Below are 14,440 nucleotides of genomic sequence, written 5' to 3'. Positions count from 1 at the left end.
GAGTTGACCCCCTCAAGCAGGAGCCTGTGCAGTGAGCACGGCTACGTCCATTTGATAGAGGGGGTGATATTTCACTGCTACTTTTGCAAACTTTTGTGAGATTAGAATGTGCTAGTGCCATTTTGCAATGCAAGCTGTGCAAAGATGTTTCTGAATCTATTACCTCTTGTCCCCTTCTGGCCTAAACAAAACCCCAAGTTCTTTCTTTTTCATTAATTTTTTCTTGGAGTATAGCTGCTTTACAACATTGTACCAGTTTCTGTTGTAAGGCAAAGTGAATCAGCTATCTGGTATACATACAAAGCCCAAGTTATTATGTCTCAAAAGAAACATACATGTACAAACCACGTTTCTTTCTGCTGAACCTGAAATAATGATTATGCTGTTTACACAAGCTATAAAAATAATGGCTAGAGCCATTACTATTTCTTCAGTGCATACTACGTGTTAGGCATTGTTCTAAGCACATTCCGGGCACTTAATCCCCAACAACTCAATGAAGCAGATACTGTTACTGTCCTCATTATACAGATGAGAAAAATGAAGATATATTCACTCACCCGGGATACATATGCATCTAGTAAGTGGAGGAGAGGCAGGAATGACCCAGGCAGTCCTGCTCAAGCATACATGCCTCAAAGGGCAAACTCTGCTCCCTCTCATGCTGGGGAAGACAGACTTCTCTGGCTTATCAGGGGCATCCTTGGATAGCATGTCCCAAAGAACCAGCCCTTTAGGACTTCCCTGGTGGTCCAGGGGCTAAGACTCAGTCCACCTTCCAATGCAGGGCACACAGGTTCGGTCCCTGGTAGGGGGAACTGAGATCCTACGTGCTACAACTAAGACCAGTGCAAACAAATAAATAATTAGAAAATGAATGAACTAATCCTTCATCTGCGCCTTTGCTGTACCCTCCCCTGAAAGCCTTCACCTCCTTGTCCAATGGGCCAGCTCCTACACACCCTGCACCCCTCAGCTCTCCTTCAGCCTTCCCCACATCCCTGGGCACGCTACAGGCACTCAAGGCAAAGAATGAGATTTCAGAATGGCAGTTATATTCTATAACTGTTACTTTTGGGGGGAAGTTATTGTTTCTATTGCTTAGTTGCTAAGTCATGTCCAACTCTTTTGGGATCCCACTGACTGTAGCCCACCAGGCTCCTCTGTCCACGGGATTTCCCAGCCAAGAATATTGGAGTGGGTTGCCATTTCCTTCTTCAGGGGATTTTCCTGATCCAGGGATTGAACCTGCATCTCCTGCACTGGCAGGTGGATTCTTTACTACCGAGCCACCAGGGAAGACAAGTATTAGCCTTACAAAGGGATTTGAAGTTGATTTTCTCTTTAGAATAAGCTCCTAGAGTTAGATCGAAGCTATGATTTGATTTCTAAAATGGCTACTTGCATTTACGTAAGATTAATTACATTATACAATATGATATTCAGGGTGTTTGTATGGACAATGCTGGAACCTGGCTGCCTCGTGATGTTTTACTTAAATAAACCTCATGCATCTCAACAGAGGCAGGCTGATGTTTTTCTTCAACCCATTTCGCTAAAGCTACACAGACGCTGAACCACCTGTGATCAGAGCCATCTGACCATAAGGGGCAAGCTGCCCCGGACACACGGGAAGCTGGTGGGACGCTGGGGTTTCCCGTGGGAATCGCACAGGCCCCTTACTTGTTAATGTTGCTGCCTTCCTTCAGGCGCTCTCCCGCAGCTCCGGTTTTGGACACTCTCTCGCTGCCCGCCAGGTCCACCAAGCTCACCTTGCTCACCTTCTCCCCTGAGTTCTAGTTGTGGGAGACGGGAGGGAAACGACAGACAGACGTGAGTGCAGAAACCACACGGACACCTACGCAGACGTCAGCACCACCACGGAAGCCGTCTTGCTTCAAGGAGGCAAACTCGAGAAGATTTTAAATGGTAAGAAGAGTTCTTTGGACTAGCAGTTTTAGGGTAAAAATTAAAAGTCGGTGTGGCAGCATGGAATTCTGCTTTGTGGCTGGGGAGCAAGTGCACTGGCCTTTTCAGAATATATTTAGAAAGCTGGAGCTTTTATGCGTCCATGAGAACATTCTAGGACATGAGGGTTCCTGCACATTCAGGTCAAATCCTTCACTTTTTTTTTTTTTTAAAGCTATCTTTAGGCTGAATGTCGTGGTTTCCTCTTTCATATTTTTTAGTGACTATAAGGTAAACCCAGCTGTTTCTAGGGGAATTTCACTATGGAAGGATACATATTAAAAGAGGTATGGTGGCAGCATCATGGTCTTTACAGCGTTTATACAAGGATTCCATTTTTTTAATGTTATATATAAAGTTGTTGCTATGTTTAGTCTCTGAGTCTGGCCCTTTTGCAACCCCATGGACTACAGCCCACCAGGCTCCTCTGTCCATGGGATTTCCCAGGCAAGAATCCTCGAGTGGGTTGCCATTTCTCTTTCCAGGACATCTCCTCGACTCAGAGATTGAACCCACGTCTCCTGCATTGGCAGGTGGGCTCCCTACCACAGAGCCACGAGGGAAAGACCTAACACATTACATGATGTAAGCAGAGTAGCTGATCCAGTAAGCAGAAGAGCTGACCTAACGTTATCAGGAACCGAATCCAGCCACGGAGTGGTTCATCCAGGCAGGTACTGTGAGTCCCTTCACTGTCACCCATTCTACCCAATCACTCACCCCAGACTGCAGGTCGTATAGCGTCTGCGTGATGACGATGTTGAACACAGCATGGGAGCGACTGCTTTCTTCATTCATGTTGGTTGCAGCTACCGTCCGAGACTTGTTTCCCTCAGACATCAATGACTCAATGTCCTAGAGGCAAGCACAAGAAAAACATTCTAAGCAAAAAATCCCTAAGAACAGTGTCCTGCCCACTCGTGGATATATTAATTATGATGCATTCCGTCACCACCCTTGCATGTAAACCTCCCACCTCTCTTCCACAGAGCCCGGCTCAAACTTCCAGTGCTTTCTAGTGGATGAAATGTTTCACCCATTCTTTCCAAACGGCAACTGTCTTCTTTCTCTGTTGAGTACCTATTGTTCCCTCTGCAAGTTCCTAAGGAGAAAAGAGCTAACATTTACTGTGCTCAGATACTCAATGGCAATGATGACCTTATTTTATTCTGACTCTCTTGCACAGCTCTCTTCTGTATGATTAGTAGCCTCCCTACTCCAACAAGGGGCTTCCCTGGGGTTCAGACAGTAAAGAATCTGCCTGCAATGCAGGAGACTTGGGTTCAATCCCTGAGTTGGGAAGATCCCCTAGAGAAGGGAATGGCAATCCACTCCAGTATTCTTGCCTGGAGAATCTCATGAACAGAGGAGGCTGGCAGGCTACAGTCCATGGGGCTGCAAACAGTTGGACATGACTGAATGACCAACACTTTCACGCAGTGAATTTACAACACTGTGGCTCTCCCAGGACAGGGAATTTTCCTTATTCGACTCTGAACAATCTGCTTTAGAACACCCGGAACCTAAGACTCTTAAACAATGTTTGATGAATATTACAAAAGAAGTATTTATCTGATTATACACACAGGACCCTGAAGTTCATGGAGGTCAAATAACTCTTCCCACATCTAATAAGAGGCAGTTGTTTGCTTTTTTAGTCGCTAAGTCATGTCTGACTCTTTTGCGACCCTGTGGACTGTAGCCCACCAGGCTCCTCAATCCATAGGATTTCCCAGGTAAGAATACTGGAGTGGGTTGCCGTTTCCTTCTCCAGGGAATCTTCCTGACCCAGGGATCGAACCCACATCTTCTGCTTGGCAAGCAGATCCTTTACCACTGGGCCACTTGGAGAGCCCAATAAGAGGCAGAACTGGATACAAATCACGGACGCCCCAACTCTTACTAATAAGTGACAGGAGGAGACGGTCACTGGCCCCAGTGACGCTCAGCCAGGCACCTAAGCACAAGGGCTGACTTTGCACTTTCCCGCCAGAGGGGTCTTCGCTCATTTCCAGATCTCACTGATGACTGAGTGATGACTGCCCTTTATTTCTGATTTAAGGAGTACTAAAACTATCTACATTTAAATGGCTGAAGAGAGTTACCTCGCAGATTAATTTTAGTCCTACTGAGTCTGAAGTGATGAAGGGACAAATAACACAGAGATGGTGCTTCTGAGTAGACGGATGTGTTTACTCATTTATTTAACCGCATTCTTTGGTAACAGATAGCGGTTTCTTTTATGGGATTCCCAAAGCAATGACAATAAAAATACAGACAAAATATCAAGCCAGGATTGTGAGAAAGCTCAGAAGTCAAGGAGTAGGAAAAAGAAACAGATTGGTCAACGGAGGGCGATCAGTTCAGAAAAACAGAAGAATCAGAAGAGTGAAAAGGAATGCAAACTAAGATTGGAGACACTGTCAAAGAGAAAGAGTTGAAATAACTACCAAACAGTGTTTACATCTGTTCAGAAGGACATCACTGGCAACCTTAGGGAGAAGAGTTTCAATAGAGTGCTATTCATGAAAATACTCAGCAACCTCAGGATGCTGGGCCTCCCAGCAACACTGCAAACCCTTCAAAACCAAGTGGCTTGAAGACTGTGATTAGAAGCCTTTATTTTCTGTTTGGGGTGGTTTATACTGGGTTTCTGAGACCATGAATTGTAACAATATGCTATAAAGCATTCACATAAAAATATATTCAATATGATCTATACACTTCAATTTACTGTCAGCTTTTAATATCTTTTTTTTTTTTAATGACACTTACCTCAAAACTAGTGACAGCCAGTTGGGATAAACCATCTACATATGGTCCCAAAACTTTATGCTCTCGAACTTTAAGAGACTGTCTACTCCTTCAAGAGAAAGGAAAAAGGAATGAATGAATCATACCCAACTTGGAGATTTTCTCTTTAAAAAAAAGTACCTGCAAAAGTACTCAGAAATTAAGATTGCAATTTCAAAAGAATTTTTCTTTTAACGATCAAAAACTATTCTAAAAGCTACTTTACTTGGATTAGCAAAACAGCATGCCTTATGAGGAATGTCTTTTATACTCTGATTTCTATTTAAAGTAACATACTATTTTAAAAATTCTATCTCTACTCCCAAACTAAACAACCAGCACACAGAATACTAGGTTAGGCTAACTTGTTTTAGTAGATGAACTTTAATTTCACATGGGGTGGGGAGAGGGGAGTGAAGCAAAGAACAAACAGGACTGAATGTAACCTTTAGGCTATTTTATAAGTAAGCATAGTCTCAATAAGTAATGTCTTAACAGTTTTAAGCAAGAATTTTACAATATTAAAATGTTTTACTTTTAATTTACCCTTTCAGATTAGGAGCATTGATTTAGGCTGATCTGTGCTGACCGTTTTATACAAAGAATGATGTTACAGGACAGCAGTTGTTTGTAGTTACTGATAATTATTATTCTATATTGAGAACTGGCTCTGCTGGTCAAGATTTCAGGGCTCCTGAATTTTTAAAAGGCAAACCTGGTTTGGAACCCACTTGAAGAGCTTATCAACAGACAACTGAGATGAAAAGTAAAACTATATATAATATATATTATGGCCATATTGCATTATGTCACATATTTCGTGGCATCAAATACTGATCACTTTTCAAACCAAGAGTCAATGCCTAGCATCACTCAAGTGTGGCAAGAAGAAACTAAGAATGCGCACATCCTTAAATCTAGACCTTGCTCCCTAAAAACTTCTCAGTTATCTCAATCTTAATCTCACAACTCCATAAAGCTGGCTTTACTAACTTTATTTTAAGCTTGAAGAACGCAATATGACAATGAGTAATTCTGTTGTATTTGAAACAAGGGCAGACCAAGTGCACCAGTTCAAGAGAGCTGCCTAGCTGCCCACGCCTCCAGAACCTGGCTCACTCCGTTTGCATAATCAGAGATTATTGCTATTTGTGTGCAAGAAAAAGTAAATCAAGCACAATATCAAGTCCTTCTGATGGTGTCTAACATTTGGGATTCTTGTACACCACTGGCGGGAGTGTAAACTGGTACAACTATTTTGGGGAACAGTTTTATAATACCAAGGCTGAAGGTTCCACAGCTTGTGACCCATAATTCCACTCCTAGATGCATTCCCTAGAAACTCCTGCATTTGTACGCCAGGAGGAATGTACAGAAATGCTCAGAGAAGGACAGTTGCAGTAAAAAGTGGAAACCACAGGAATGAGAGGAGATCAAATAAATAAATTGTGGTATCTTGTACAATGGAATACCAAAGAGCAGTAAAAATTAATGAATTATTACTTCATACATCAGAACAAACAAATCACTGAGGGGAAAAGTAGCAAGTCATCAAAGGACAAACATATTATGAAGCCATATAACATCTGTGCAAAATTACACATAGACTCTTAAAGAGAAGGAAGATAATGAGCAACATAAAAACGTTCCATTTATTAAGCCAAGTGGTGAGCAGAACAGTCATTGATTTTATTATTCTTTATATCTTACATGTATTATAAATGTTCTTTAATTTTTTTTTATTTTTTATTTTTATTAGTTGGAGGCTAATTACTTTACAATATTGTAGTGGTTTTTGCCATACATTGACATGAATCAGCCATGGATTTACATGTGTTCCCCATCCTGATCCCTAAATGTTCTTTCATATGCATTACACAGTTATTAGCCAAAAGTAAAAACATTTCCGGTAACTGGGTCACTTCCTTGCCATTCATAATTTTTATCTTATAGCTCTGATTATACCCTTGATTATACAGCTGCTGAAAGTATTTAAAAATATTTTTAATAACATGAGAAAGTATTCATCATATTATATAAAAAATTCAGGACACTGAATTGTATTCAGAGAAGCACCTCAATACACACACTACATATCCACTCCATAGATCTAAGACACCAAAATGCATGAAGTGTTAACAGCAGTTATTTTTGAGGATTATAGGCCATTTTTATTCTTACACTTTACCTATTTTCTAAATTTTTATATATATTATTCTTAAATCAATAAAAATTTTAATTAAAAGGTAAATGGCCCTTTCCTTTCTCTATGAATCAAACTCATCTGGCTTTTATCACCTAGTTTTTAAAAAATACAGATGCCTGGGTTTCCTCCTGGGTCTACTGAATCATCAGTCCTACGGGAGGGGCTTAGGCCAGTACTGCATTAAAAAGCCTCCGAGTGATTCCAGTGTACATCCACGGAAGAGAATGGCTTGTCTAGGCCAGGTCATTCGAAACCTTTGACCGCTTTACCTCCAATTTAGAGCAGATGGAAAGACCACTGTGTCATTCTTAACTCAATGAATAAATACGAATAAACAGTAGTGGCAAAAATACCAAAACAGTAAAAACAGTCATCTAAATGGCATGGGTAAGCAACTTTATACACAAGTGTAGGATACACTATGAATCCTGGGTATACCGACAGACTTTGAGAAGCTGATGATCGATCTCTCAGTAAACGAACTGAAACGGGAGTGGTGACCGAGGGCTTCAAACACATAAACTCACTTGCAACTTTAACTTCAGGGTCATTTAAAATTACTACCCCCATTATAAGGTTCGTGTCAACCACTAACTTACCCTTTGGGGTCTAAAAGATCCCGGACTTTCTCATTATAAATTTCCATATAGGATACTTCCACTTTAAAGGTCTGTGACTCATTCTGCTCCAGAGAGATCCTTTGAAATAAAGCACAGCAGAGTCTTGGGATGAGGCCTCGCTGCTCAGCATTGCCCATCATGGAGAAGGATTTTCCTGAGCCTGGAGAAAGGTGAGCAGAAAGAGAGGAGGATGGAAGAGGAGGCAACGTGTAACACTTTAGTCGTACAAGTGTATCCTACACATCGGCCAAGGTCACGCAGCAGGAGACAGACAATCTGGCCCCCAGAGCCAGGCCCTCAGACACCAGAGTTACTATTTACACTATTACACTCCTGACCGCCAGTCTGACTTTCACTGTGAGACCCACAGGGATGCGTACTAATGTAAGCGCTACAAATATGTAATATCTAAAAGTATATATAGTAAAAAGGAACTACTGTATAGTACAGGGAACTCTGTTTGAGATTATGTAACAGCCTAAATATGTACAACAATCATTTGGCTGGACTCCTGAAACTAACACAACACTGTTAATCAACTATACTCCAATATACGACAGAAAGCTTTAAAAAGTGTGTAAATATCAACTATACATTAAGTAACATTAACATATTTTACCCACAAAATATTTCACACTTTTGAAAGTGCTTTGCTATATATTCTCCTTGATGTCCTGTAATGTGACAATAGGCAGTATTATTACCATTTAATTCATTTATTCCAACTTTATAGTTGAAATAATGGGTGGCTTACAGTGTTAATTGCTGAACCACTAGTCTAGTTTTGTTTAATAACCTATCATCACTTCTATATCCTAGTGAAGTCCTCTGTATAAGATGATAGATACTAAGAGTTTTTCTACAGTTTTTCACTATAACGTTTGTACTAAGAAACTGGTAATTATTTTCCTAGCTCAAATACAGGTTAAAACTATAATTTAGGAAAATGACACTTAATAGTTTGAAACTAGCATGCTCATTAACACTTAAATTACTTCATTTCACAACTGTTGAACCTTCAAAAAGATTACTTTGATCATTTAATTCAGCTAAACCTGTGAAGTCAGAAGCATTTTTCTACGACTTCCCAAAGTGTTTTCTATTTCTGTTTTAAGAAATGCACATTTAATATCACTAACTATAAAGAAAAGCAGCTACTTACCTGTCTGTCCATATGCAAAAATGCAAGCATTATACCCCTGGAAGGCTTTCTCAAGAATTCCTTCCCCAAGGCACTTGAAAACCACTTCTTGACCTAAAAAAACAAAAATAAAAAGACTGATTTTTCCTGACATATTTGTATCAGTAAGTGAGCCCCAGTCACTAATAACATTCTCTCAACCCCAAAAAGACGCTGAGTGTATTGCACACCTACTATGTGCAGGGCTGTGGATTAAGAGCATAATGAATGCAATTTTATTATTTATTCTTCTACACTATAACTCTGTACCTGGGACAATTTATCATTCTACCCACTGCTTCCCTCTAAGACATTTCTCTAGGTGTTCAAGTTTCCTGTCCATAGTCTGTGGGTCATCTGGAAGTATCATTTGAATTCGGTTCAGTTCCTTTTCCTGAGTTAGTGTGAAAGGGTCATTCAATATAAACTGCCTTGTCTCCCCACCTGGACTCTGAGCTTCTGATGAACAGGAACCATGTCGCCCACATCTTGGTATGTGTGTGCACCTCTGCACCTAGCGTGGCGCTGAGAAACTTCATTATTGGTAGAGGGGGTGTGCTGAGCACAGGTACCTCTTAACTCTGTTCCCACGGGGGTTAGGGGACAAGTTCTCATCTGTGCGTCTTTCTACAGCTCACTGCAACTCTCAGGGGTGCTCTGTCATGGACTGTTTATATCATGTAGTGCCCAGCCGAAGAGTAGAGGTACGAAAATCTTTTTAAACATTTAATGAGGCGTTTACCGCCTTTTAAAATTGATGTCTTTCTAACATGCAATCCCCACCATCAAGAGAATTAAAGTGATTTTCCCCTTCCTCTATGCAGAAATTACTGGTTGAGTACCTCTTTCCTCTACTGGAGCCCCTGACTGATGTCAGTCCATAATCTATTTATCTCTGTAATCCTAGTGCCTCGTATGAAATGCTTAATAAATGTTTGTCCAGAGAATTAGTTGGTTTAATCTTTTTATCCAAATGACAATTCCTTTTGCATTTGGAAATAATGCAATATAACATAAGCTCTTGGGTGTATGCTTTTCTTTCATGCATCTGATTTTAGCAGTCTCATTATATTACGACATATCACAGCTGCAGAATGGGACTCAAAAGTGTAAACATGAAACAATATTTTCAATCATCAGGTTGGCAAAAAAATAAAATAAAACAACACATGACAATATCCAATATAGCTGGACTGAAGAAATAGGTATTTTCATAAACTGTTGGTGGGAGAATGAATGAATGCAGCCATTCTAAGGAAAACCTCACAGTACCAAGAAAAAGAAATATGTCCTGGCTCTCTAGCCCACTATGGGGCATCTGCCCTAGAGACCCACTCCCTAGGAGACACCAGTAAAAGGATGTTCACACAGCATTATTTATAATACTGAAAGTTGGAATCAAGTTAAATGCCAATTAGTAAGGGAGTAGTAGATACATAAAATGTATTTTATATGATGGAATATTTAAATACACCATCTTAAAAAAAACAAGCAAAACAAATCTATGTGTTTAAGCAGTGCTAGAATTCAAAAACATTGTTGAGTTTTTCAAAAAGTCATGTTCAGGCTGTATATATAATACAAAAATTTATGTCCAATAGTATGTATGTGTGTTCTCTATGTGTGCTAAAGTAAAAGAAAAAATTGGATCAGAAGAAAATATGTCAAATTTATATAAACTTATTTCTCAACTTCTGACTTCTACCAAAGAGGCATTTAAAACATGTTGGTGGAATATGTGGATTTTTTTTTTTTTTAAGAAGAATATAACTGTAAGAGGCTTCTTAAACATAAGGGTTAGGAAGACTACCTAAAGACTATGTGTATGCAGACATACACAAATACATGGAGAAGAATAAAGTACTGTCAAAATTCTGATCCACTAAAGACACATTTCCAAAATTGCCTTTATGTTATAGTTAAGTATAAGAGTATTGTGCTCCAAAGACAGAAATATAGATCAATGGAACAGAATAGAAAGCCCAGAGATAAATCCACGAACCTAAGGACACCTTATCTTAGACAAAGGAGGCAAGGATATACAATGGAAAAAAGACAACCTCTTTAACAAGTGGTGCTGGGAAAACTGGTCAACCACTTGTAAAAGAATGAAACTAGAACACTTTCTAACACCATACACAAAAATAAACTCAAAATGGATTAAAGATCTAAATGTAAGAACAGAAACTATAAAACTCCTAGAGGAGAACATAGGCAAAACACTCTCTGACACGAATCACAGCAGGATCCTCTATGACCCACCTCCCAGAATATTGGAAATAAAAGCAAAAATAAACAAATGGGACCTAATTAAACTTAAAAGCTTTTGCACAACAAAGGAAACTATAAGTAAGGTGAAAAGACAGCCCTCAGATTGGGAGAAAATAATAGCAAATGAAGCAACAGACAAAGGATTAATCTCAAAAATATACAAGCAACTCCTGCAGCTCAATTCCAGAAAAATAAATGACCCAGTCAAAAAATGGGCCAGAGAACTAAACAGACATTTCTCCAAAGAAGACATACAGATGGCTAACAAACACATGAAAAGATGCTCAACATCACTCATTATCAGAGAAATGCAAATCAAAACCACAATGAGGTACCATTACACACCAGTCAGAATGGCTGCTATTCAAAAGTCTACAAGCAATAAATGCTGGAGAGGGTGTGGAGAAAAGGGAACCCTCTTACACTGTTGGTGGGAATGCAAACTAGTACAGCCACTATGGAAAACAGTGTGGAGATTTCTTAAAAAACTGGAAATAGAACTGCCATATGACCCAGCAATACCACTCCTGGGCATACACACTGAGGAATCCAGATCTGAAAGAGACACGTGCACCCCAATGTTCATCGCAGCACTGTTTATAATAGCCAGGACATGGAAGCAACCTAGATGCCCATCAGCAGATGAATGGATAAGGAAGCTGTGGTACATATACACCATGGAATATTACTCAGCCGTTAAAAAGAATTCATTTGAATCAGTTCTAATGAGATGGATGAAACTGGAGCCCATTATACAGAGTGAAGTAAGCCAGAAAGATAAAGACCATTACAGCATACTAACACATATATATGGAATTTAGAAAGATGGTAATGATAACCCTATATGCAAAACAGAAAAAGAGACACAGAAGTACAGAACAGACTTTTGGACTCTGTGGGAGAAGGCGAGGGTGGGATGTTTCAAGAGAATAACATGTATATTATCTATAGTGAAACAGGTCACCAGCCCAGGTAGGATGCATGAGACAAGTGCTCGGGCCTGGTGCACTGGGACGACCCAAAGGAATCGGGTGGAGCGGGAGGTGGGAGGGGGGATCGGGATGGGGAATACATGTAACTCCATGGTTGATTCATGTCAATGTATGACAAAACCCACTACAATATTGTAAAGTAATTAGCCTCCAACTAATAAAAATAAATGAAAAAAAAAAAGAGTATTGTGCTCATTAAGAAAGTATCTGGAAACTGAAGCCTATTATACAGAGTGAAGTAAGTCAAAAAGAAAAACAGCAATACAGTACATTAATACATAAATATGGAGTTTAGAAAGATGGTAATGATGACCCTATATGCGAGTCAGCAAAAGAGGCACAGATATAAAGAACAGACTTTTGGACTTTGTGGGAGAAGGCGAGGGTGGGATGGTTCGAGAGAATAGCACTGAAGCATGTATATTACCATATGTGAAATAGATCACCAGTGCAAGTATGATGCATGAAACAGGGCACTCAAAGCCAGTGCACTGGGACAACCCTGAGGGATGGGATGGGGAGGGAGGTGGGAGGGGGGTTCAGGATGGGGGACACATGTACACCCATGGCTGATTCATGTCAATGTATGGCAAAAACCACTACAATATTGTAACATAATTAGCCTCCAATTAAAATAAATTAATTTTTTTAAAAAAGAAAATATCTTACCCACCCTGTTGCCAATCTTTCATATCCATTGATATTTTTTTCTCATATATTTGCTCAAAGGACTTCCCTTATTCCACATGTAGTCCCAAGGCCCATGCCAAAACACAGGCTTAAATCTGGACCTGAGCCCTGTAGTGCAGAAGATGGGGGAACGACACACAGCTTCTGCTCAGGTTTGTGAAAACTGATGGTGGTTCCTCGCCAGGACCCAAGTGCCATCGAAAGCCTTCAAAAAGCACCGCTTTCTTGGCACAAACTGATGAACGGAGCAATCTCGTTTGATCTTCCAAACTGGTTAACCAGCCCCCAGAAAGGGAGTGGGGTGAGGGTGGGGACAAGATGCTTTAAGACTTGGCTGGATCAAACATCCTGCCCGTAATTCATGATTTTGACTCATATTTAGTAACTTGAAAAAATAAAAATAAAAAAGCAAGAACCTGACCCGATGAAAAGGACTTAACTGTGGAGAAGCACTGTGGTCAAAGAGCTTTTACTCTGGTTTCACAGAGTTTGAAGTCATTAAGTCATCAAGGATTTATATCTGTTCTTTTATCAGGGAGCGAGATGGAATACTTTCTGGTTTCTGCTCTGATGCTGAGTAGGCTGGAATTATGAGGGATTATTTTCTCAATGTTTTTTTCAAGGCCAGGTCACGAGTTTTCATTTACCTTGGCAGGAACGGCCTTTTAAACCAAAGATCATTAACAGGAAAAAAAAAAAAAAAAAAACCACCCAAGAATGAATGCTATAGAGCTATATGAAATAGGTTTATGATGAATCAATTGATAAAACAACTCAGGGTACGTAAACTAAAATTGCACTAAAAATAACAAATAATAAAAGAATGTTCCAGGTAAAAATACAAGAATAAATTTGTTTGATCTATTTCTAAATTATTGCAAATATTAAACAGGATATGAATTAACCTATTTAACCTGTATTATTGCTGCTGTTTTGTCGCTAAGTTTTCTGACTCTGTCGGCCAGGCTCCTCTGTCCATGGGATTTCCCAGGCAAGAATCCTGGAGTGGGTTGCCATTTTCTTCTCCAGGGGGAAGAGGTCTTCCCCACCAAGGGATTGAATTCATCTACTGCTTAGCAGGTGGATTCTTTACCACTGAGTTGCCAGGGAAGCCCATTAAACCTATATACCTTTATTATTTATGTTAAGAAGAAAAATTAATTTTTTTGTCAACTGCTCTGTTTGCAGTACAATTTACATATTCTATCTGTATCGCTGAATCTGTGCAGTACCCAGATATGGTAGGTATGAACTGTGATCAATAAGGAGATGAGGGGGCCACTATGAAAGTGTAAGTCATTTGCCCAAGACATGGCCACCAGAGAGAGGCAGGACCTGGGTCTATGGGTGATGACTCCCAGATGGACCGAGGCCCATCCATCATCAGTGACTCAGGCTGCATGACACTGGAAATCAGTTACTCCCATCTCTGGTTTCCATGGTAATTTTTTTTTTTTAAACAAACTCTCAGAACTCATTACACTCCAGTACTTTTTTCCCACATCTTTCTACACCATTGAATTGTGAGCTCCTTTGAAAACAAGAGCTGTGGCATCTTAGCAGAGTACCTGGCACACAGTATGCACTCTTAATAATGGAATTGTCCCTGGTGACATTGCTGTTCTCAGATTAATGTGTTTTCATTTCTTCCGAGAAAACTTTCATTTAAATATGTTATAAACAGCATGAGTAGATTGTATATGGAAGCTGAAAAGCCTTC

At 39.9% G+C, this 14,440-nt stretch overlaps 1 protein-coding gene across 13 annotated transcripts in view; it reads right to left on the bottom strand.

Moving 5' to 3' along the window:
* KIF13A (kinesin family member 13A) overlaps positions 1 to 14,440 on the bottom strand; it is a 198,496-nt gene that overhangs the window by 75,595 nt on the left and 108,461 nt on the right. For all 13 annotated transcript variants that reach the window (XM_065913151.1, XM_065913149.1, XM_065913147.1 and 10 more), the window contains exons 5-9: positions 8,750 to 8,842; positions 7,567 to 7,747; positions 4,744 to 4,831; positions 2,689 to 2,823; positions 1,684 to 1,796 (exon numbers count right to left, since the gene is read on the bottom strand). In XM_065913151.1, coding sequence (XP_065769223.1) covers positions 1,684 to 1,796; positions 2,689 to 2,823; positions 4,744 to 4,831; positions 7,567 to 7,747; positions 8,750 to 8,842 — 610 coding nt within the window. The remainder of the gene's footprint in view (positions 1 to 1,683; positions 1,797 to 2,688; positions 2,824 to 4,743; positions 4,832 to 7,566; positions 7,748 to 8,749; positions 8,843 to 14,440) is intronic.

The sequence above is a fragment of the Muntiacus reevesi genome, chromosome 20 (genome assembly GCF_963930625.1).
Source record: "Muntiacus reevesi chromosome 20, mMunRee1.1, whole genome shotgun sequence".
Lineage (NCBI taxonomy): Eukaryota > Metazoa > Chordata > Mammalia > Artiodactyla > Cervidae > Muntiacus > Muntiacus reevesi.
Note: the sequence above shows the minus strand (reverse complement) of the source record. Positions and strands in the feature narration are given on the sequence as shown.